This window comes from Lethenteron reissneri, chromosome 21 (genome assembly GCF_015708825.2).
Source record: "Lethenteron reissneri isolate LAM-NWPU_2019-01 chromosome 21, ASM1570882v1, whole genome shotgun sequence".
NCBI classification, from domain to species: Eukaryota; Metazoa; Chordata; class Hyperoartia; order Petromyzontiformes; family Petromyzontidae; genus Lethenteron; species Lethenteron reissneri.
The window spans coordinates 7369321-7396037 of NC_083799.1; the positions used below are offsets into that span (position 1 = coordinate 7369321).

The 26717-nt window shown below is 44.9% G+C and overlaps 1 protein-coding gene across 1 annotated transcript in view; it reads left to right on the plus strand.

Annotated features, from left to right (window-relative positions):
- LOC133344936 (thrombospondin type-1 domain-containing protein 7B-like) overlaps positions 1-26717 on the plus strand; it is a 381310-nt gene that overhangs the window by 235858 nt on the left and 118735 nt on the right. The window contains 2 exon segments of the mRNA XM_061555265.1: positions 6195-6410; positions 7399-7636. Coding sequence (XP_061411249.1) covers positions 6195-6410; positions 7399-7636 — 454 coding nt within the window.

Below are 26717 nucleotides of genomic sequence, written 5' to 3' on the forward strand. Positions count from 1 at the left end.
GCCAGCGCCTGCACCGTCGCACAAGCCGTGCGTATCTTATTTGGACTCTTCAAAAACTCAACCCGCCGACCCGACGGAAGCTCAATGCAGGCCTGGTCTATGAGAATTTTTATGGGCATTTTAGACAGAAAGTCCGTGCCTAGTAAACAAGGAACGGCCAACGATGATGATACAAAAATAGGACCCGCCAATTTAATGTCGCCAATACAAATATTCGCCCGAATCTGGCCGATGATTCCCAAAGATCCCCCGTTTGCCGCGTAAAATGGTACGTCCACCGGCAGAAGTGGTCGACATTGTACGGGAAGAATATTATAAATAAGGTCCGAAATAATAGTGGCCGACGCACCCGTGTCCACGAGCACCCGGACCTCAACCCCGTCAATGTACCCCGTTACCACGGACGACCCGGCCGACGCAGCCACAATCCTGTGGGCCAATTCGGACCACTCGACTGCCTTCGGGCCGTACGCGGACCCCTCTCGCCGAACCGAACCCCCGGCGCCCATACACGGTCCCCCCACCGCTGAGCGGCGACCCGAACGTGCCGTGCGTGTGGACCGAGCGTGTGAGGTGCCGCGACTTGCCGGGTTCAGTTGGGATGTCTTGAGTCCCTGGTCGTCGTCCGGACGTGGTCCCGCGGTGCGTTGACGCGGGGCCCGGCACCCGGCCGCGACGTGGCCCCGAAGGCCGCAGTTGTAGCAGACGACGAGGGACGTCGTAGGTTTCGGTTGCTCCAGCTTGCGGGAGGAGCGTGTGGGCGAACGACCTCCCGGTCTCCACTCCCCCGGCCTCGAACCAGCGAAGGCCTCCTCCCGAGGCACAGCAGGCTGAGGTCCGATGATCGTGGCGGCCGGTGCCCCGTTCTCCACCGATGCGCAGACGACCGTCGGCTTCCGCTGTAGGACCTCGTAAGCGTGGATACTCGTGGCAATCCCCAGGGAGCAGATGTCCATCTCGTCCGCCGTATTAATGGGAACTCCCAATCCGTGAGCCAGCGCCAGCAGCTGCTCCGTCACCATGGCGTCCTTCCCCTCCTTGTCCATGCGGGGAAAAGCTGAATCCGCCAGGGCGAGCAGCGCCGTGCGATAGGCGAGCGTTGTTTCTCCAACCACCTTCCGCCGATCGTAGAACTGGTGGCGACAGGTCGAGGGCGGCCCGAACACCTTGGCCAACAGGTGCAGCGCGGCCTGGAGCGTTGAGCGGGACGACCTCGGGGCAGACGTGAAGGCCGCAAGCGCGTCGTCGTCGAGCATCGCTGGCAGCGCGCGCAGGGCCGTGGTGTCGGACCACCCCGACATTTCTTGATGCGCGATGAACCGTCGCTGGAAGGCTCCCCAGTCGCCCCCGTCCGCCTTGAACACCGACAGCGCGGGCAATCGTTGCTGGAGAACTCGATCGTCGTCGTCGTCGTTGGAACGATTTTCCCGCGCGCTGCTGTGGTTGTAGAAAATGTCGGCTCCCTCTGCAGGCGCAAAATGGAGAGCTCCGGCGCTCGCCGATGACGCGGGCTGCGCTGTGTGGAGACCTCTGGCCACGTGGTGTCCGCGTTTCCCGCCAACCGGAGGCGGACCCTCAAAAATGGCGCCAACTCCCAAACTTTTGGCGCGAAACGCCTTATGGCGGGAACCCTCCAGCCGCGCCGCCTCTTCCAACCCCGCAGGCGTTCCACCGGCCGCTGGAACGGAGATCTCCGCCAAGATCGCAGCGGCGGCGAGCAGCAACTCCGCCAGGCGGGAGTGTGCGTCCTGCAGGCTGGTGTCGGAGGCGGGCGGAGCATCGGCCATTTCCGCGAAGTGTTGCATCGGCGGCAACTCCTCGTCCTCTCCTCCCGAGGGTGGTGTCACCGGTACGTCGTCGTCTCCCCGGTCTTGCACGTGGGAACGAGAAGTCTTCCTTGTGTCCATTCTCCTTGAAGACAGGTTTACTTCTGACGCCAGTTGTGAAATAGTAACTCGGCAGGAGACGACTTCACGGGTAGCACACTCTTTATTTTCACCAACTTGTAGTTACACGGATGACTAACACCCTACTTCGTTACACGGGTGACCAACACCCACTTAGCTACACGGGTGACCAACACCCACTCAGCTACACGGGTGACCAACACCCACTCAGCTACACTTCGTTACACGGGTGACCAACACCCACTTAGCTACACGGGTGACCAACACCCACTCAGCTACACGGGTGACCAACACCCACTCAGCTACACGGGTGACCAACACCCACTCAGCTACACGGGTGACTAACACCCACTCAGCTACACGGGTCACTAACACCCACTCAGCTGTACTGACACGGGCTCTTACGCCCTGTAGCCTTCCGGGACACACCCAGCCGGGGTGCCCGTCTCGGCTCTGGGTACCACCGTCCCGACCCACACGGGCGTCGGACTACGGTCCCCCCAGTCTCGGCTCCGAGCCACACAGGGCCCCTACCTCCTCCACCCCGTCTTCGGTCTTCAACTGGTTAACACTGACCACGAGTGCTCTCGCGCGTCCCCCTTTATACCCCTCCTGCGGACGTCGCTGAGAGTACTCACTTATCTGACCAATCACTGCGCACTCGCTACGATCCTCTTTTCCCAGCTTGTGTGAGCGCGCCTCACCACCGGCGCGCGCGTCCATGCCACGCCCACACCGCGTGCCCAACCCCGCGCCCCGTGATCCAACACTCCCGGCGCACGTCAATACCACCACTACATATATACTGCACTCCAAACAGCACCTGGAGTTCGATTTCCGGCCATGTCTAACATTAGTGGTTATTGTTTGAATTGATTCTGGGCATTACCTAGGTTGAGTCAACCTTATCTAACATGGTATGTAAACATCAGCACTGGGGAGACAAAGATGGCCAGGTGTGATGCTTGTCACACCACTAACTACCTCACCTACGATTAGCACGGTTGGCTACGTATGGTGCGAAATAAGTTCTACATACATAGAAACGTTGTGTAGTCTCATATTCCCCACAGTTACTTAAATATTCATCAACCATGACATCCATATACTTGTGTTATACAATGAATATACAGTAAATTCATTTCTTTTTTCAAGAAAGCCTCACTGAATATGAAGACTATTTTTCAGGAAGGATGTTTTGGCCAATTACATGTAGGAATGTTGAATACGTGGAAGTATACCAGAATACCTAAAAAAATCCCAGCACATCTGCAAGTGGGTACCATTCAAAGCCCAATCAGTTTTAGAGTTTCAATATGTCGTTAAACTCTGTCTGTCCGCCTGATGATGCTCGTTGTAATTACTGGCGAAATGTCGTACTCGAATTGTAAATGTTGTGGGTTTACTCTCCAACACACCAGTGTGCTGAACTAATAACTAATTGGCAAGTTTGTTCACGTATGAAACATTACTAATTGGCTGTATCGGGTGGTGGCGGGTTTAACGACACATTTATATTGACGCAATCTAACCCAAAAACCTCTTATGGACAGTTTTGGGGTTTCAAAATTATGCATAGAGCACTAGATTGTCTCCAGTGCTGGATTGCAGGCGTATGTCCACCATTCTCAGCTCGTATAACTTGCAGTCTCAAAACAAATCATGAATCTATTGTAATGCAACAATTACGCTTTCTCATTATCAACACCTTTTCACTTGTCTTTTTTATTAAGTATGAATTCTTTTAAAAAATCTTTTTTTTTAGCAATTGCAGTCCAATAGTTAATAATTAATCTTTACTATTTGGTTATTTCGGTAAAGTCACATAGGTATAAAATAAATAAATCACGATGTTTCGATCGCAACACAAGCGACCGTCATTAGGTGGAACAGATACAGCAGGAGAACTGCTGACATAGGAGAAAGAGCTGCTGCAACAAGAGTCTATATAGGATTTTGGTGGGCTCAACCCAAGGGTAAGTGGGCGGAGCTAGAGACGGAACTTGCACGTAAATGTAAATGTGAGACATTAGCATGTCAATGTTGGACGGTCCCAGCCACCGGAGGTGGCGGGGATTCTCCTGTGGCTGGGCCGCCTCACAGATATTTAACCTGGTGATGTATTCAGAGAGTCGGAAATAACAGCTTACATAGGCAGGTAGGATGGAAACATCAAAGTCAGTTAAGAGTTTATCTGGTTAATAACGTCCTTCCAATGATTGCTCAGTTTGTACCCATCTTCTCTGTTGAAGTTGTGTCTGTGTTTATATATCTGGATGGCTTCATGAACAAATCTCTGCAGGTAGCCAGTAGGTTTGCAGAGTACCTCCGTCTTGGAAAAATATATGATCAGCAACGGCAGAGGTATTGGCCCTACCGTGTTTGAGATCTGCCTTGTGTTCACGAACGCGGTCCGAGACATGTCGTTTCGTTTCCTCAATATAACTGCTGCCGCAACCACAACTCAGTTTGTAGACACCAGGGTATTGCATGTCAGGAGTTACATCCTTTACAGATAGGATTTAATCAGTTCTCCTGCTGTATCTGTTCCACCTGATGACGGTCACTTGTGTTGTGATCAAAACGTCGTGATTTATTTTATTTTATACCTACGTGACTTTACCGAAAGAACCAAAGAGTATAGATTCCTGCAGTCACGAAAGCTTCAAATCAAGAATAATTAATCTAAGAACATAATACTAATTTCAAATGCCCACATGAAATAGGCATTGGAATTAGATGTCTCCCTCTGTTGCAACACCTTGAAGCAATTACTTAAAGTCATTCAATATTTTCAAAGGCACATGATCATCAAAGCATTAAGTGCAAGGACACACAAATTTATGGAAGCTATATACTAGTGGTCTTTGATCGATGCCATAAAATCCCCAAAAAACGATTTCAACCACTGCAGAATTATTTAAAAGTTGCAGTTTTTGAATATTTTATGGAAGTAGAGAATAAAGTCCACTGTCAGAGACTGCATGTAAGCACTTTCACTGATTAATTCATGCACTGCGAATAACGAAAAAGTTGAGACATTGTGTCAGTGGTACTGATGGAGAACACTGATGTGGGTTCTGATGCTCAGTACGAGCTGTGTCTGTTTAAATATAATATTATTGCTAAAGAACCGATGACTTGAGTTAACTTTTCAGCTGTTTTCATTTGAACCTCAAAAGTGTGTAACAGAAATTACCATAAAGGAAATGAAAGAGCTGCCACAGGTAGAAAGTGTAGCAGTCAGCACTCCCGCTGCCAAGACGACATAATTTTGTGGCTTTGCAGCCTTAATCCTGCCTCCAATACATCCACACTGTGGAGCGTTACAAAAGTGCATAAACTGCTGGAAAAGAGACCTCGATGAACTCGTGGCATGTGCCACGTAAGGTCACTGTGTGGTGGCAGTGGCGTAACTATAATTTTCAATTTTCCCGAAGCCAACATGGCACCAAACAATATATGGCTTTCATATGATAATTAAATTATACATTCAAGCGTATATTTTCGTTAAAATGCAAACGACACGAACGTGTGCCTGTGCGTACGCGTTCAGATGTGTACATAGTTGAGCACATCGTGTACTTGACCAGAATGTTATTTGTATTATTAATGAATAAAAAATATAATTTCAACTTGTAATGCGCATATTATTTTCTCACTCGCAAAGAAAGGGAATGACTCAGAGGCTTAAGGAACCACATACATAAGCAAAAAGGCAGCCATGTGATGAACTGACACCAACAATTTCCCAAGCATTGAGGCCCTTTAAATATTTAGGTGTCTACATATGGAAGGAAACCGAAGCACCCAGAGAAAACCCATACATGTTTCACCGGATCACATGTTTCACTGGATGACATTGCCTCTGTTGCACCCTGGCAAGTGTCTCCACAATGTCTGTACCCATGCGCGGTGACGAGATGATGGCTACGTCGCCTGGTATATAGGAGGTCGTGGGTTCGATCCCATCCCTGGTGTCTGTTTACTTGGAGTTTGCATGCTCTCCCTGTGGTCGTGTGGATCTTTCTCCGGGTCCTCCGATTTTTTCTTTTGCATTTAGAATCGACATGCGTTTAGAGTATTTAGCTTCTGTAAATATTCTACACGATAAGCCACTTCGTTGGGCTGTCATTTGTGGACTGGTCGCTTCTGAAATAGAGCTATATAGCTCAGTGGACCTTACCTGTTAAAATAAATATAGTTTAAATAGTTGTAGAACCTTGTGTCTCTGCGCATCATAACCCGAACATGTCCCCGTGCGTCGACGGTGTGCGTACGAGGCAGGCGTGACCGTTGGACCGGAACTGTGTGGGGAGCCGGGCTTCCCGATGCAGCTAGCATGCCAAGTGCCATGTTGGGAGGACTGTGCGATGTCCGAGTGGGGACAATGGATGCCCTGCTCCCACACCTGCTTGGGGGGTGAGGGGAGCCGGGTGGGTGACAGTGCCACCCAGGGCCGGCAGGTGCGCGTACGCGCCATCCTTGCACTTCCCGGCGACGGTACGACCTCCAGCACCACACACACAAATCACGCACACAAGAGACAAAGATCCCCCGTATAGCCTTAACATACCGTTTGGTCAAGTGCTGTTAGCGAGCACCAATGAAGGCTAATATGGCACACAAGGGGGTGGCTGGCCAAATCTACGCCTGGCCACCTTTGTCTCTTCAGTGCTAGTGTTTCCACACTGCACTAGGCTGAGACAACCTATAGGAGGCCCAAGACAAGTTCAGATAATTACCACTGATGTGAGCCATGGTGGGGATTTGAACTGAGCTCCACAAACACACTGATACGCGCGACGCTACATGCACATTTGTACATAGTTTTTACTTTACATTTCTGTAGAACTTTTATCAGTTCAAATTATAGTGGAGGTCTGCTCAGGCTATCCATTATCCCTCCAATCTCAAAAAAAATTAGTTCCTTCGAAATTAATGTCATCAGTGGTTGTCCTTGTTGACAAACCTGATCTTTACCCCAGGAGTATGGGGTATCCAGAGCTAGCTCAGGATGACACACAGATATAAGTGCAACACAACACTTGTTTAAGCATCATCATTTGACCTCCTTTGCCAGTAACAAAATATAAGGATAGGGTTTTTCCCCTTTTTTTCTGGCAACAAAACTGAAACCTTTTTACGAGGAATCATGTCTGTAAATGTACGTTGAAAATGTGATGGTGTCTGATGTTTTTTGCCTGCCCATTCTGGGTGTATTGGTTATAATACCACTGCGTATGTTTTCTCAATTGTGCTCTATCTCTCTCCGACGTGTTTGACATGTCGTTCTTCATTGTTCCTCTCGAAGCTCCCAGCACATGGAGTGAAACATCAGACATCATGCGAAACAACACGGCATAACTCCAAGACACACAAGATAATTAATTGGTCATAGTGATATAAGGGAGCGATGAAACGATATGGGTGGCGGTTAGGAACTCACATTTGCCCCCATCTGTTCCTCCTTCGTGGTGCGAGCACGCAGGTGGGAGGCAGTGCCCGGACCGGCTGGGCCTGCAAGAGTGGCGTCCCTGCAACCAGTATGGCTGCACCGTGCACTACTGGCACGCTCTGCCCTGGGGGCCGTGCGTGCACGAGGTCACCCAGGGGTCACCTAACGCCTCCCAGGTTGTTGCCGACGGGGAGGCCGCGTGCGCCACCGGCGTCCAGATGCGCGTGCTCACGTGCGTGCATGTGGGAGGAGGGCAGCTCCCCACTGATAGGTGAGTGGTGGCACAGATTGCAGCGAGAGGTGTGTTGTTACGGTCGTTTGGAAAGGTGTGGAGTGGGTGCATCTTGAGATAGCGTCGTGTCGCCAAGCCGGTGTGGTGAATGAGGGATTTGGGGTGCACTGTGGCGTTGGAAGCATATGCTAGGGATGTCGTTGCAAGACAGGAAAAGCCATGTGAAAATACGGAAGAGAACTTCCCTACTTCACAGGTAAGTGTTGTAAATATGATGATGCGAAAACATCTTTGTTGGCTAGAATGTGTGTGCAGGATAGAGGAGGGCCAATGGCTGAGATAGAAATTGGAGCAGTCTCTACGAATGTGGTAATCGAGATCTTAGTGCAGATCGTGGGATAGATAGAGTTAGGGTAGATATTGGAGGTTGTGTGTCTCCTGTGCAGCAACTCCTGGATCTGGTAATAGATAGAACGTGTTGGTGAGGTGTGGTGACATATTAGCTTTGGCAATGATAACATCTTAAAAGCGCTGCTAGACTCCGGTTTAAATGAATGTATATGCTATTCAGACATTAATTTAATCGTGTAAGTAACGAGTGATATGATGCCAGTGCTTGTTTGGACAATTAGGACGGCTACTAGGAGTATTTAGCAGGAGATACATTTTTTGCATATAACCAAGTCTGCCAGCGTGCAGGAATATTTTAAACTGACAAGAATATATGGCAAACTATGCAAGTGAGAAATGGCTGATGCATACATAAGAGGGCATGGTGCCTCAAAGCATAGGTCAGTGAAATGCTGCGATAACATTAGTCTACCCTTTTAAAGTCACCATTTAAAAACAAATGTTTTTTGGTGTCCAGGTGATGAGATTTCTAGCCACTTTTCTGAAATAAAATTAATTACATTTTCAACTACTTCTTCTGAAGACTTTGGATTAGACAGTGCCCTTTGCCAGATGCTATCTAGTGTGTCTAGTACTAAAAAGCAACCGCAATTGCAGGTTGATGGGAGCAATGCAGCCCCAAAGCATATTAATACAATTCCGTAGCAACAAGAGGAGATTTAACCCACATAATTTCATCGTAAAAATTATTATTCATAATAGATGTTTGATTGAGACCGCGTAAGAAGCAAATTAAAGGAGACTGCTGATTTTAGATTTGAAGCTTTCGTGACTGCAAGGATTCATATTCTTAGGTGTTTTCGGTAAAGTCACGTAGGTAAAACATTAAAATTAATAAAAGTAAAATAAAATAAAAAATCACGACGTTGCCTCCGAAACGTCGTGATTTTTATTTTATTCTACTTTTATTAATTGTAATATTTTACCTACGTGACTTTACCGAAAACACCTAAGAATACTGCTGATTTTATTACCTGTCCTAAGGCATACATCATGTTTGAGTTTTTTTACATTTAAACATAATAATTCTCCAGAAATGTGCTAGTTTACTTTTTATATTTGTTTGAACATGAAGTAAAAACAAAATCACAACGGCATAAGTTATTAAGTTATTATTTAAGTGCTTACACATACAATATAGTGAGATGCATAGCGGTTAGGCTTCACTCCTCCCGTAAATTCACATAGTCAAGCCACTGGTGTTGAATTGTAATGTTGGAAAGAATAATCAATTCAAAACCAGTGGCAGTTATGCTTCAGAGTTCACCAACTCCATGAACAGCCATAACCACAAACCATGTTTATTTTTGGGTTAGGCCACAAGTGGTAGTTTTATGCCAACATTCTTGTCATTAACCCTTTTGCCACCCAATAATATTGTCGCGTTTTACAAATATTATTTATGCGTGCCAATGTATTGATAGAATTCTGAAATTATCATCAACGTGAAACGCTTCCCTCAAAACCTGCTTTGGGCTTCACCGGGGAGTGAACTCGGAAATCGAGTGTGCTGTCCCAGCTGACTCTTGTGCTCTTACATCGATATCTGACGTGTTTAATAAAAAGGTCTTAAGCCACCGGTGATGAGCTTTATTGGAGGTGTTATTGACAATATTTTTGTCATAAAATTACCACATGGCCAAATTAAAAAAGAAACATAGATCATTGTATTGGCTATGAAAACCTACGCTTAACGTTTACCCATAATCATATAAACAGCCCTTAGTGGAGTGAGAGCTTAAGCAGAATGCATGACAGATGTACACAGATTTTAATAATGACTGTTTAGCATTTAACATTTGTTAAAAGTGTGTTTGATAAACTTCCTCATGTCTCCCCGAGTTTCTATATGTCCACTTTCAACAAGCTCATGCTCCAAGGTTATGTTTACCCTAACAGAAACTCCGTTCTCCGCAACAACAAAAGCATGCACCTGTGGCAAGAAATTGCCATTGTGAACTTTCAATGCTATTTTAATCGCTATTTTAATAGCATTTGGTTTATATGGCCATAAAAACTTGGTGAGAATTGATAAAAAAAAACACAACACACATTTATATAACATAGTAATCAGGCTGAACAAACATTTTCAAGAAGATATACTCGATCAAATTGATGACAACTTTCTGGAATATCAAACGTCTTGGATGTGAATCCTGCTACATATTTATCAGCACATTTCTTCACATGGTATTGAACTTTGAATTGGAAACTGAGTTGGATTCATATAGATCTGTGCAGAACATATAAGCATTGTACTTTTCTCCAGGCTTTTTTCAAATTTCCCTTGGCATAGAGAAGACCCTTGAGGTTACAGGGCATGCTTAGTACACAGGAATATAAATTTGAGAAAGTCGTTTAAAAATTGTTTTATTTCAAGAGTGAATACTAACTTAATTGCAAACATAAACCACGTATCACACACTTTATTTTCGTATACATACAGATTTCCATCTTAATTGAATGTTGCAATTTTGAACTGATTCGATAGCCATAAGGAACGTTTATTTCAGGCAATGATATTGCAAGGTATTGATTAATCACCGTTTGATTACGCTATATTAACTGGCTATGCTCCAACGAGAAATTGTACCGCTTTACATCTGCTGCTGCACAATAAAGAATATAACGCTAACCATAACAAAATAAATGTAATTGAGGTTATTGATTGTCTCTGAAGTAATTTTCAACTGGAGTAATAAAACAGCGATGTAGATGGGACAAACTGCCCTGAGTCCTATCTGCTGCCTCCCACCCACATATATTCTGACCACATACTGTATGTGTGTGTTCGTGCTAGTCCTGCAATAGCACGTTATCATGATTTAAGTTGGTGGCCCTGTTGCTAGCTGTTTGTATTTTTCTGTGGCAGTGCTTGGTTGACGATATTTTGTTCCTGCTACCTTCGTTGTCAAGAATACATTTCCCTTTGCTGTCAGGGTTGGGGTTTACCTTCCTTTGTTTAGGACATAATCCCATGTCGTCATTGCTCCGCATCGTTTTGCATTGTTTTGCTTACATACGCCGTTTGCGTACTTTTTTCCCCTGAGAATCACAAAGCATTAACCCCATACTCACATACTGGCTGAGCTTTTTGCATCTAAACATTATCGAAAATCAACTGGCTTCACACGACCTAACAAATTCCCAACATTTTCTTAGAATTGTTTTCTCAACGCTTAATAGGTAGCTCTAATTTCCTCAATCCATCTTACGTGATTACCCTGTCCCGAGCTCTGATTTATAATTGTGTTCGTTTTTGAGCTGCAAACTTTAAGGTGAATTCCCGGCAATTCATCCATAACCGCGTGGTACACGGGCCTTATTTTATCAGTAAACATGATTTAAGGTCAAGTTTTCATTTAATTTCTTTTTCATTCATTTAGTATAGCCCTGTGAGCCATGCGGCTCTTGAGTCGGGTGCAACCGCAACAAACAAAATATGAACAGAGAACATCTTAAAGCGACGATGCGCAACAGAAACATCCTGTATAAACCAGCAAATCTTCCAGAAAAAAAACACCGTATTACAACGCTGTGTGCAAAAATCCCAGTGCGATGCAAGTCAGACAACAACAACCATAAGACAACTTAGATTCAAGCTATCAGGCCAACTCCGCACTTCCGCAAGAAACATGGCTTAACCATATGTTGTCGAAATCACCAAAATAAAGCTATAAAATACAATGTAACAACAGTAATCATAGAAACTTTGATTCAAATTTAACAATAAACGATACACACGACATGTACGACCAAACCTGCAGCCATATCCGACAGCATGACACTTCCAGTGTATGATGTGTGAGTGAGTCAGTGTATGATGTGTGAGTGAGTCAGCGTATTATGAGTGAGTGTATAATGAGTGAATCAGTGTATGATGAGTGAATGGGTCAGTGGTTGTGTGTGTGAGTGTATGATGTGTGAGTCAGCGTATGATGAGTGAGTCAGTGTATGATGTGTGAGTGAGTCAGTGTAAGATGAGTGAGTGTATCACGGCCTCCTCCACGCCATCGCAGCCTCCTTCCCGCCATCGCGGCCACCTCCACGCAATCGCAGCCTCCTCCACGCAATCGCGGCCTCCTCCACGCAATCACGGCCTCCTCCACGCAATCGCGGCCTCCTCCACGCAATCGCGGCCTCCTCCACGCAATCGCGGCCTCCTCCACGCAATCGCGGCCTCCTCCACGTAATCGCGTGGAGGAGGCCGCGCACCACGCCACAGAGGCTGGGTGGCGATTCTCTTGAAACGGTCGCGGGCAAGCCCGTCACTCAGCCCTCCTGTAACTCCCACTGCTGTTGCCTTTCCCCATCCCTCCTGTATCGACTTACCTCAGCCCTGTTAATGGTTCTAGATTTTAATTATTGAGCAACGCAAATGATAAACTCCTATGGGATTCACAACACTTCTATAGTTAAGGTGAGTGAACTCCAGTGGGACTGTTTTATCATTATATACTATGTGCTGGTTATAGATGTGTAACGGGCGTATATGACGCAGGAGAAGTTGATGGAGGCAACACGTATTTATTACAATTAAATTCAATACAGCAGAGTAACGACTCTAACACTCGAAGAGGTATCGGCCTCTTCACCCGGTCTATTAGAGGAAGTGTTCCCCAGCTAACGCTCCCCGTTAACTCCTTACTTCTCTATCCCAGACCTTCCCCAATGTCGGATAGCTAACCTGGCCCAGCTTCGGCCCAGGTTCCGACCCTCAGCCACACGAGTCTGGCTCTTATTAGGACATCAGACCTGGCTGCTCTGAGGTCGCACTACTTGGCTTGCCCTGCTCGGCCCTTACAAGGACAGCGAGTCAGAGGAGTTCCAGGTCTAGCTAGCTGGCCTTCAGTCTTCACTGGTTCTTCATCTTGACCTGTACCCGACAACTCGAGCTCTCTCGCTCTCCGCCTTATATACCAACATGCCCTCGAGGGGCGGGTCTGTGTTGGATCCCAGCCTCCCCCCCACACAGCCCCCCAGGGTGGTAACCGTTTGCGGACGTGGATGTAGACAGCCCAGTGTAACTGCCCGTTTCTCCCCGTTACGTAACACCTCTACAGATGCACTATCTTTCATTGACTCCTATTCTTCTTTGGTAAGGTTCAGGAATGGATTTTAAATGGCCGGTGGTTGTTGGATTCTAATATATGCCAATCAACATATACGTAAATAAATAAATATATACTTGTTTTGTTTATATGTTATGTTATATAGGTTATCTTGTGATGAGGATTGATTAAGTGTTCTGCTGGATGATGGCCTTCTTAATCTGCCATCATCAATCATAACACTTTTATATAATAATTCACCTCGCACCTGTACACTACTTGATTTAATCACTCCATCTCTTCAGTGCACATCCGATGGAGCCTATTCCTTCCCTTTGCGACTGCCTTCCGTCATTGTTCTTGATCCTTGATAACCATTCCTTCTAGCATCATGACAAACCCAACTTGCTTTTATTAATAACTAGCAGTAAGTACCCGGCGTTGCCCGGGTCTTAAAATATTTCAAAACTACTTTTAAAAATCTAACAGCAGTGCGTACTGACTGTGGTGGTACCTGCTATGATTACAGCAGTGCATACTGTGGTGGTACCTGCTATGATTACAGCAGTACATACCGACTGTGGTGGTACCTGCTATCACGACAGTAGTACATGCTGACTCTGTATCAGTATCTATCGACTGTATAGCACAAAGTACTCACCTGACAGTGGCGTGGTGAGGCGTAGTCATGTGCAGAGCCTCTGGCCTCGCCGAGATTGTCCAGCCGGCCGAGGTGGCATCTTGGTAGGCTGGGGATGGGCTGCTACCCCTGACCCCCCCCCCCCCAGGCCATGATCTCACCGGCTGCTCTGCAGTAATATATACGGCCTATAGTGGTAACGACTGTATAGTAGTAATAACTACACGCATCGGGGTGGGGGGGACATCACACAGTGAAGAATTTACCTGAGCGTTTAGTGTATTTTTATAGCATTTTTAACACAAAAGGAAATGTCCCCTCACTCCCACCGAAGGCGTGCGACTTGTCATGGGCCGTTCCCCCCACCACAGGCGCGTGAGTTGGTACGGTCGTGCAGGCGTCATAAATAAATAAATATAAATGCAAGCGCACAAAAATTGCACTAAATCGCTAATTAAACTAATTTAAAGTTGACGGGTGTGAAAAAGAAATAGCACTTGCTGACCGCGGGGCTTATGGCGCAGTGCCTGGCTATTTTCTTTTACGTTAACCCCACCGTTGGAGAGCCAAGTGCGCGACCACACACAAACCCACACAAACCCACACAAACCCATAATTTTTGACTTTTTTATATATATGTAGTGCTGTACTTTACGTGGACAACTTTTTTGCTTTTCTGTCACTTTATTTCTACTAACGCAGCACATTTCAGTAACATTCTCCGGCGCGTTCTCCGCTCGCTCGCCGCGTTCCGCCGGTCTCGCTCGCTCCGCTCTGCCATTTCTCCCGACTCTCTTCTTCGCTCCTCCGCCACAATCCAGCCGCCCTTCTCGTGGTCTCTCCGCCTCACTCTCGCCGCTCTCTTACGGTCTCCCCGTCTCACTCCAGTAGCTCTCTCGCGGTCCCTCCATCTCACTCCAGCCGCTCTCTCGCGGCTTCTCCGTCTCACTCCAGCCGCTACACTATACTTCTTCCCTTACTCCACTGCTACTCTATACTTCTTCCATTACTCCACTGCTACTCTATACTTCTTCCGTTACTCCGTGTCTTCAGCTCCGACCATCTGCATCCACTCCCAGGCACAACTCCACTCCAAGTCCCTTCAACTCCAAAACTCCCCTGTATTTATCCCCGCCCCTATTCATTCCCAATTAATTAGTTGGCTTCCCCCCGACGCCCCTCGCCCCCAGCCCTCGCTGCCACCTGTCTCCTTTTCCAGACTTGGAGGCGCCATTCCAGACACAACAACAACAACCAGCCAATCACAGCCCCGCATCCATAATTGCCCAACGGGCCGTCTCCGACTCACCCTTCGGCCCCTGGTAACAAGCCGCGTGTCCCGAAATGCCCCCACTGTACCCCACACGCACCTATGTGCAATTTCCCCCCTTGGCGCGTATTAAACCACTACATATATATATAAGATTTTAATTCACGTCATTAACCAGTGTATGGTTTCTAATCGAGGTATTTCTCTTTGTCTCTGAGTGTTATTCCAAGTTTCATCTCTACGTGCTTGATTGCAATTTTTTAGTTTTTGTTCAATTTATTTCGTTAATGGCCATGTGTCTAAACCATATGTTATAGCAGTAATATGCACTGAATGAAAACCTTATTCTTTGGCACACTGTTTAGTGACTTTTCATTTTCAAGTTCAGCTTTCATACATTCTTAATGGATGTAAATTATCTGCTATTAGTGTTTTCATGAGGTTTTCTTTGTATTCTCAAACTCTGTGTTTTCCCAATCTGATATACCCTTGAGAGTTCCTCTCGATGCACTCGTGTTCTCTTCAATGTAATCTGACATAATTCGATCTCATTTGATTTTCGGAAATTTCAGTCAATTTAATTTGAACGGTTTAATTTAATTTCACTTCATTGTGCTCGGTTCATTTTAAGCAGATGTACACTCATAGCTTCTGATTGTCCTTGTTCTTATTCCAAGGTTTGTAATGTGTATTTATGTTGGGGGTGGAGCGGTGGTGCCACGGGTCACGCACTGCGCCCCAGTGAACCCAGCGAACTGAGTTCTATTATCAGGGACAGTTAGCATCACTGGTGAGCAATATCGGAACCAGCCATGGGGGGGGGGGGGGGCATCCTTAACATTCCACAGTGATAAGTGTGGTGAAACATAGGGAAAACATCACATGACCAACACAGCATGAGGATTGGCAAGAGCTGCAAATTTTCCAGAACCAAGAAAAAACATCACCCGACAAAGTCGAGAGAGAACATGCGAATTACATATGCAGGCTTCAGGATCGAGATGGAACACACTATCTTTTGCATACCCAGCGAAAGAGGTAATGTCTCATCACCGCAATAACCCAAGTGATATCAGAACTGCTCCTGCCCTTCCCCGCAATTACCACTGTGCATGGACCAGCGTACTATAGATGCTTTTTAAAAATGCTCCATCGACGCCCATAAATTGTAACAAATTGCCACTCTAGAGCATCTAAGTGAAAAACTAAGGGGCAGGGAGGAAGCCTACCATCAAATATGGAACCCCTTTACTACCTCTCCTTCAGTGGGCATTGATTCTTAAGAGCATTCATTAGGGCATTTAGGCACTCCCTCCTTCCCTCCCCCTGTTTATTCCTCCTCCTTTAGGGGTATCAGAGCTTAGCAATGCACCAGGGGGTTGTAGAGTTTATTGAAACCGTTTATTGAAACATGCGCTTTACACAGGTTTCGATTGCACTGTAATCTGTAATGTGTTTGTGCTGGTGTAAACCTCCTTTCATATCCTCTGTGTGTACATGAATCGTCTTTAAAATAAAATACTTTTAAAATAATGCTCATCGACAAAGTATGATAATCAGCCACCTACCACAATGTGATTGTTTACCCCCCCCCCCCCCGCCGCTCCTGTTTATTCAATTTGCCAAACAACATGCACTTTCAATTGCGGTTTCACCATTTCTAATGGATTTACGTGATTCATCTGTCCATTTATTTACTTGTTTATTTCTTCGATGTAGCTGTTTATTTCAGCCACGTCATACGTGTCCCTATATATTCGCATCAGCACCTCGGTTGTGCAACCTCATGGAACTGCACGTCACTGCTGAATTTTTTAATGTCCCAAAATGGAATTTATTTTCAGCCATCGTATGATTTTAATGCATGCGGAGACTGCCTCACCAACACTTACTTCACTACTTCACCTGGAATGGAACTTTTTACAAACAAGATGAAGGTACCCCAATGGGTTCTCCCTTATCTCCAGTTGTAGCCAATGTTTTCATGGAAAAATTTGAGACAGATGCCATCCAGGCATCCACTATAGTCCATCCTTGTGGAAGAGGTACGTTGATGACACGTTCGTCATCTGGCCACATGGCCTACCAGCTCTGAACCAATTCCTCAACCACATCAATTCCAAACACCCAGCCATCAAATTCACCATGAAGGTGGAAAAGGATGGCAAGCTACAATTCTTGGATGTTTTAATAGAAAGGAGACCAGATGGCTCAATGGGACACTGTCTACAGGAAAGCCACCAATACAGATACATATCTAGAACCTGACTCCCACCATCATCCTTCCCAGAAAAATTCCCTCATCCAAACTCTACACCATAGAGCTCGATGTATTTACGACCATCATCACCTAGCCAGTGAATTGAAACACGTACACCAAGCTCTCAAGGTGAATAGATATTCAGACTACACAATCCGTAAAACTATCACCCCAACCGTTGGGAAAGAACCATCTGAGGACCCAATCAAAACCATCACCTTGCCATACATAGCAGGGGTCACCAAAAAGATCTCCAAAATCATTAGCAAAGACAAGAATCAGGTTCGATTTAACACAGTACATAAAATTCGTAATCTGATCCCATCTGTGAAGGATGTGATCCCTTACATGCAATACCCTGGTGTCTATAAACTAAGCTGTGTCTGCGGCAGTAGTTTCATTTGGGAAACTAAGAAACATGTCTCGGACCGTGTTTGTGAAGATAAGGCAGATCTGAGACACGATAGGACCAATACCTCGGCCGTGGCTGATCATTGTTTTAATGCGGTGGGCTCACACGAAATTGATTTGTCCAAGACGAAGGTACTTTGCAAACCCACTAGCTATCAACAAAGATTCGTTCATGAAGCCACTCACATATACAGACACAACTTCAATCGAGAAGATGGGTATAAACTGAGAAATCAATGGAAGGACGTTATCAACCAGTTTAAGTCATAACTGACTGTGATTTTCCCATCCTACCACCTTCCGATGTTAGTTGTTATTTTTGGCTCTCTGATTTTACATTAACAGGTTACATTTCCCACACTAACACAGCCACCTCGCTCGCCGAGTTCGACGTAGCTGCTCTGCGATATCCCATTTACATGCTAAACTCTCACATTAACATAGCCACCCGCGCAACTTGTCGCGGACGCCGCTCTCCGATCTTACATTAACGTGCTAATTTCTCACATTAACATCACTAGCTCCGCACACTTCGCTTATGACCCTAGGACTACACCCTATAAAAACAGTCTGCATTCAGCAGCTTTCCTGTTTCCTCCTGATAACGATTGCTATTGTTGTGATCAAAACGTAGTTTTTTGTTATTGTTTTGTTATTTCCTTTGAACCTATCTACGTGACTTTACCGAAAGACCCAAAGAATACTGAGAGTCGGGACTCACGTTTGACGAAGCGCACGTGAAAGAGGGCTGTATTTAACTATTGCATCATATTTAAAAAAGGGAGCTTTGGATACGGACCATTCACTGTGATTAAACTGAAGGGATTAATATAGTCATATTATAACGTTTTCTCAGAAATGTCATTGCCCTTGTGAGGATTCTGAGATTCTGAGTATTCCATGTCTACAGTCATATCCATAGAATTGTAATGCCAGTTTTTGTGAAGCAGGTGAAATGTCAGTGGTTTAAATAAGCAGATATGAGGCTGCTTTATGCATGCACTTCGCACGCATCTTGATTTCTCAAGCGAAATCCACAGTCCTTCAAAATGCAAGTTTGATTGCAATTTGGATAACAGAACTGAGAGGGTGATGCATCTGAGCACTTTTTGAGAAATCTACCACTACTCCACAAACTGCTCTGCCAGAGTCTGTTTCATCTTCCCCATCACCATCGAAGAAGTACAACCAGAACATCGTTACAGCACGATGCACTCTCAGACCAGACAGGGACATTGACAGTGAGCCACGTTCACCAAGAGTACCTGCGAGGTTGTGAAAAATAATTGTATTAACACCAATTATTACTTTTGACAGGATCATTTTATAAAGTTGGCCCAAAATTGTCAGTGGTAGTGATTGTATAATGTATTTCGTGTGTATAGGCAAGTTACTTTTATTTTCGACCAGGTGGGAACCCACTTGAGACAAGGCTATTTTTCAAGGGGTTATAAGGCAAATACATAGAATTCAAAAAGCCATTGTCCAAGTAGATTCGATTAACCTTCAAAATTAAAGCAAACATAAACAATCAACAGAAACTGCATTTTACGTATTCTAATGTATAAGGCTTCTTAACAGTTATTACGCTATGCTAGAACTTCGCCACATAAATGCTGCTATTGCATTGGCTGCTGTGCTATCCATTGACAAACACTGCATTTGTATTTTACATATAACTGTTTCCATCTGCAGCCATTGTCTATATACTATCGCATAAAAGCATCTCCATGTTGATGCAATTGCCTCTGGCTTTTCACTACTGCATTCAATCTCGTTCCCTACTGCATTCAATCTCGTTCCCACACTTGCATTGATTACTTCATTCGATTGTCCACGTCACCTCAACACAGTCACTGCTGTGGCAGATAGTCTGCTGTAAGTTTTATGCATGAACTCTCTTCCCCTCTTAACAATATGTTCTGTGCAACTCTACTTTCATTTCATTAAAAACTAAAATGGGTACAATATGTCACGTTAGCCTAAAACATTCCTCACTTAATTTAATTACTCATTTACATGTATAAAGTTTCTGACCTATCTGTGTAGAGTTTGCGTATTATACACTCATATTTGAGTGTTTTTTTTTATCCAGACATTCTGCTTTACTTTCATGTGCATACATTATGATAAGAATTGGCTAACTAATCTCTAAGCAGGGTCCTCCCTTTGAGTTTTGAGAAGCTTTCATGTTTCCCTAACTGGATAACAAATCATTGCATTATGGGGACCTCATTTGCCAGTAAAAATATGATAATTGGTTCTTTACCCTTCTATCTTGCCAGATAGAAGGGTAAAGAACCAATTATCAAATCATTGCATATTTTTTAAAATATAAATGTCAATCTTGCTTTGAAGCTTTCGTGACTGCAGGAACCCATACTCTTTGGTTCTTTTGGTAAAGTCACGTAGGTAGAAATAAAATTAAACAAATCACGACGTTTCGATCGCAACACAAGCAATCCTTATCAGGTACATAAACATGGACTGAATCCTGATGTACCAACTTTGGTTAGGCACTGCCTTACCAACACTTAATTCACCTGGAATGGTACTTTCTACAATCAAAATGAAGGTACGCCCATGGGTTCCTCCTTATCACCAGTGATAGCGAATGTTTTCATGGAGAAATTTGAAACAGATGCCATCCAGACATCCACCATACGTAGATGACACTTTCGTCATTTGGCCACATGGCCTGCCAGCATTGAACCAATTTCTCAACCACATCAATTCCATACACCCATCCATCAACTTCACCATGGAAGTGGAGAAGGATGGTAAGCTAAAATTCCTGGATGTTCTGTTTGAGAAGAGGCCTGACTGGCTCGTTGGGACATTCTGTCCACAGGAAAGCCACCAACACAGATTCCTATCTAACATCTGATTCCCATCACCATCCAGCCCAGAAGAATTCCCTCATCAAAACACTACACCATAGGGCCTACTGCATCTCCGACCAACACCACCTAGCCAGTGAATTGGTACATGTACATCAAGCCCTCAAGATGAATGGGTACTCGGACCACATTATTCGCAAAGCTGTTTCTCCAACCATGGAGAAACAATCTCCTGAGAAGCCAATCAAAACCATCACTTTACCAAACATAGCAGGTGTTACCAGAAAGATTTCCTAAATCTTAAACAAACACAAGATCCAGGTCTGATTCAATACAGTACACAAAATCCGTGATCTAATCCCATCTGTGAAGGAGGTCATTCCTGACATGCAATACCCTGGAGTCTAGAAACTGAGTTGTACCTGCGGTAGCAGTTACATTGGGGAAACGAAACGACATGTCTCGGACCGTGTCCGCGAACACAAGGCAGATCTGAAACACGGCAAAACCAATACCTCTGCCGTAGCTGACCATTGTTATAATGGTGTGGGCTCGCATGATATTGTTTTTTTTTAGACCAATGTACTCTGCAAACCTTCGTGCTACTAACAAAGGTTTGTAAATGAAGCCATCCAGATATATAAACATAGACATAACTTCAACCGAGAAGATGGATACAAATTGAAAAATCATTGGAAGGATGTTATTAACCAGGTAATGCCTTAACTGGTTGTGGTTGTTTCCATCGTACCCGCCGGTCTACTAGCACCTTTTTTTCAGTTTCCCCCCCGTGCCCACACTCAGCTTCCCACTTCTAGCCCCGCCCACTTCCCCCCCTAGCATCACGTCCTCTTCTCCGAGCGCTCACATGCCCCCTTCCCCCTGCCCCACATCCCTCCCCCTCTCTCTCTGTCTCTCTCCCCTTGCTCCTCTGGTCTACTAGCACTTTTTCTGTTTCCCCCCGTGTCCACACTCAGCTTCCCACTTCTAGCCCCACCCACTTCCCCCCCCCCCCCAGCCTCACGTCCTCTTCCCCTAGCGCTCACGCGGCCCTCCTCCTCCTACACCCCCCTCTCTCTCTCCCCCCTTGCTCCTCCCCCCTTTCTTACCTATATAACCTCTTGCCACAGGCAGCTCTCTCGACCTGATGAGGATTGCTTGTGTTGCGATCGAAACGTCGTGATTTGTTTTATTTTATTTCTACCTACCTGACTTTACCGAAAGAACCAAAGAGTATATAAATGTCAGTGAAGTAATGCTTTCTGTAAACAAATATCTCGTCTTTTTTTCAGGGTGCCAAATAAATTGTTCGTGTTTTCTTTAAGCGTTTATGGTTTGCCGCGAGAAAAATGCCAAGCGAATGGGATGAGTGGAATGAATGCCGATTCAACTTATTTTCCTGTAAGCCAGGCCATTAAGTTTTATTAAATAGGAAGAGAATGCATGTGTATTGCTAAAAGGTAATAGCTTGCATATAAAGAGTGAATGTGACAAGGGGTTTTACTGAATGGTTGATCTTGGTCAAGCACAGAGGATTATGTTGTGGCGTTTTTGGTTCTAGCCTACTTCAAGGCTCACCTTTATTGCCGCCACTATTGTATTTTGTCAGCTAATTCACGCACGTGTATAGTTTGGGTCGAGTCTAATGAGATAGTAATGGATACCAAAACTGAGGAGATTTAAGAGGGATGGTTTGCCTTTAATTTGTAGACAAGCTCCCCCTACCTGCTTTCACACCATAGCGTATATCTGGATAACACAGTGCGCTTACAGTAGACCACAGAATGACCCCTTTGTCCGACACTCACACCTGAGGCCACACGAATGGTGATTGACACGCTGTTTGATGTAGGTGTCTCTATTTTTCACTTTTCCTATTACAGGTGGACCCCACCCTCCATTGTATTCTGCCTTGCCACTTATTTGTGCCATGTGACATATGTCATGAATGAGTGCAGGCATGCATATCTTTTTCAATGCTGAAAGACCCATGGAAAACCACGTGTGTGTATGGGTGCACATGTATTTTCACGGTTCTATCTACCAATGCATGCATTTGTGTACTGTACTGTTAATTTTATACATATGTAGTGTTGTTCACCAACACGGAGGCACACACTATGAACTGGGAGGCAACACTTTTATTTAACAACTTCCCTAGCAGGTAACACTGAACGTAACTCGGGTTCTATAGTAGGTGATATGGCTAACTATGTGAGTAGCGAGTTAACTCTAGATGAAGACCTGGACACGACGAGACTTGAGTTCCAGGCTTGATTCCAGCGACGAGCCAAGAACACTCTCGGGACTGCCCCTTTATGCTCCTGAGCGTGGCCTCGCTCCGCCTTCGGCCACGCCCCCTTCGAGTACTTTTCCAAATGATCTCGAACGAGTATCACGTGCCCCACTCAGGCTACCACGTCCTCCCTTGCCCTCTCTCAGGCCATTAACAGGATTATGCCCCCTAGGGCTGGCTAACATGCCGTACTTACTCTGGTGCTAGTGAGAGGCTCCAGACGCACAATTGCACTCCTGTAACAGTAGCTGGCGCGAACACCCTAGTGGCACCATTTACGTCACTACACATTTAACAGTGTGTCGGTGCCTATGAAGAGTACATATATATGTGCCCTTTACAATTTTTCCCTTATTATGAAATTATATGTTTAATACCATTGTTATCAAATGCCCTCTACCTGGACCTTTAAGAAAATGGAATTGCTGGCAGTTTTTTAGATTGCAAAATGTGTACACAGAGATGGTAGCCATTGCCTGGTGCAGCATGCACTTGGGAGTAAAGTCCTGTTTCAGGTTAATTCAATTGAAATGTATGGGAAAAAGTTGTGTTTTTGAGTGGCTCCCGGGAGCAGCCATGTATGTTATATTTAACGCCAATGTAAACACAAACTTGACTGAGATTTGGATAGTGTTCAAGTTTCTGAAGCAGGAGTTGGGTTTGGGGTAGTGAGGGCAATGCGGATGTTCACCATGCATTTATTCAGCAGAATGGTTTTATGAATGGATTAGAACTCAAAAATCATCGCTTGAATTTGCAGGTCATTGCTGGTAATTTAAATTAGTTGGCAAGTGAGTGAGCGAGCATCACTCATGTTATGAAACAGCCCTTGTCATTATGGTATTTCAGAACAACAGGTGGCATTTCAATTTAAACGGGGTGTATCAAGGTATAACGGATTTATATGCAAATTCGAGGAGAGGATGAAACTGGATTGTGGAAAATCAGAGAAGCATGCAAGGAGCGGGGACAATGAATTATACAGACCAAGCAGAAACGCGCTGTTGATTTAAAGCTGAATTATCGGTACAATCGCATGACAAGAGCTATGTAGGAGTTATACAGCGAGCAGTCGAGCTGAAGGGGTGGTCTGCAATGCAAGGCAATGGGAGCCCGAAAGACTGAAGAGAGTGATCATTGGAGACCAGACAGTTGTGATAGCTATGGGCTGATTGCAATACGGTAATTTGTTTGAGGCCTGTATACAGGTAGTCCTTTTACACCGAACGTGAAAACAGACTATGACAGAGCTCAAATTAAGATTCTGTATTGAGAGGATGTTGTACATTCGAATGTAATTTCAGCAATTGATACCTTTACAGTGATAAATCAAATCACTTTATTATATAGCTATAATCATCAATTCTGCGTGGTATATTGAAGGTACATAACCATTTGAATATGCACAGTGTATAAATTGCATTATTTCTTCGCACTGACGTAAGTGTCCAAATTAGTTTCTCTTGGTAATTAAATTTTCTATTGATTGCATATATTTGAAAATAAAAATGCACACTGGTTTGGCTGTAAAACTGCTGTTACAACAATTTTAATGGCATTCTTGGGTTCTTTGAAGAAATGCTGGCAAGGGTGAGGCTAATAATTGGAAGCCATTGCTTCCGACAGTAATGAGGAAACCCACGCAGCCACAGCTGTAGATTGGGATAGCTTCAGCGGCCATTGCTGCCGTTCTTTTTTGTTATGTTTTATAGGAAGGACCTTCATTTTTAAATATTGATTGAGAGCTGATTGAATCAAGCAGCAGAAGGGATTGATCGATACGTGGGTATGGTTCAGGCCTATTTCATGAAACAATTTGCAGATTAGTCAACAGAGACAACATCCTGAATAAACTGCTTGGCAAGAAGCATGTCATTAATATGTCTAAGTTGGACAACTATGCACAGATTGTGCGAACACTATGGAATGTGACGTTATTCTACGAAGATTAAGATCGTACATAACATGATAAACTTACAAACTGACAAATAAATATGGAAGGTATGTTGAAAGTTCATTGGGCCAGTGAAGTGCACGTGAAGATCGCCCATATATGACGACTACCCCAGCACAAATGCATGTGTGTCACTCCATACATGTCACTCACAATTTTTCACAATCTGTGTTTCAGGGCCATGTAATAGATAAAAAAATTTTTGTTTACCTTAAATAATGCACTCAGCCCGATGTATTGCAGTGCACCGGCAGCTGCTGATGGTTCAGGTCTCATGTAAGGTTCAGATCCAAAGGTTATGTCTTTACCCACAGCTTTTCTATAGGAATAAAAGGGAAACTAATAACAACGATCCAATATAATGATTTAATTTACTAAATTCACCAAGCAATGGACAGTTGCCTATTGCTGCTACACAAACAGATTTAGTAAGCCCCCCTCCCAACCCCAACTGGCCCTTTTTTGCATGACAGTTATTTGTTTCTGTGCTTCAGTCTGTTGATTGGGATTGACATGTATGTAAATGATGTCAGTCACAGCTATCATATTTGAATAAATATGAACAACAAGGTAACACCATTAAATGTATTAAGTCATGAAGAGAGAACGTTTGAAAGCAAATCACAGTGAAGGCAAAGGTCTTTAAAATACACGAATGCACATGCACCATCTAGGAAGAAACACGAGTGAGTGGTGCAAATAGGAGATTAGAGCAGCTAAGAGGATGATGCAAACACCAATCCAGGGATGTGTACTTTAAAGTCCATAAAACACAACCCTGAACAGGTTTTGCGGAACACATTGGACAAATTGCTATAGGTAAAGTTGTAGTGCCAAAAACAGCACAAGGTTGCAGCAATTTGTAAATCAAGTGGGATAATGCTCAATTTGCTATCACCGTGCGGATGGCTGTATTGATAGAGCCCTACATATCAGTATCATTCCGCGGGTATTTCAACATTATAAAAGCCCAGCGTTCCATTTGTCTGTTTGTCCATCAACTAAATTATGAAAGCCTTTCAGAAGGCCTGAATCAAAAAGTTATAGAAAGTGGATCCCCACCCCCAAACATGGGGGTAAAAAATTTATTCAACAGGTTTCCAAAATTTGTCGATCCCCCCCCAAAATAGAAATGTATTTTGTAGGCATATATGCCTACACACCCTACATACAATAGAGTCACTGCACATCTTGGTGGGGGAGGCGGGGAGAAGAGGACATCAGTGGGTACGACAGGCGAGATGCGAAACACAGAGAAGCCCTCTGCAGGAGGACACATTTGTAATGACACCTGTCGGCCTGAAGGGGAGTAATTGCGGTTATGGCCAGAGGTGGGACAAAGTCATTGTTATGCAAGTCCAAGTCGAGTCTGAAGTCATCAAATTCATGACTCGAGTCTGACTCGAGTCCAAGTCACATGACTCGAGTCCACACCTCTGGTTATGGCTATATTACATAATGCCTAATTATGAGGGGGACGTATTTGGGGTAAAGGTAAAAGGCGGAGTCAGTCCAAGCTCCAGGAACCTGCTTGAAGGTTCTGGAAGGGGGCGTGGCCGGAGGCGGGGCTTGGCCGCGCTGGGACATATATAAGGGGGACCGAACCAGAGGTTTGGTGCTGTTGTGGGTCCTGGGTTCTGGCGGCGTCGCTGCTCGCCGTCATCTCTCTTCATCGTCCGACCACGTGGCCGATCTTCTGCAAGGCTCTCATCGGACAGCTGCATAGTTGGACGCCGACGATGGAGTTGTGTGATAGGGTCGGCTATGTGTTGCTGCGCTACATAAATGTATTGACCAGTGTGTTCCTAATAAATAAGAAGCCTTCTACATGACGTATCTCGGAAGCCGCTCACTACACATGTGAGAGTACATTAGCAGGGTAATACTTCGTGAGACGAAGGAACTTTCGACAGAGCTGGAAGGCACCCTCCAGGCAACTGGTATAGACTCAAACTCATCCTATTTGCCAGTGTGCATCCTCAATTGT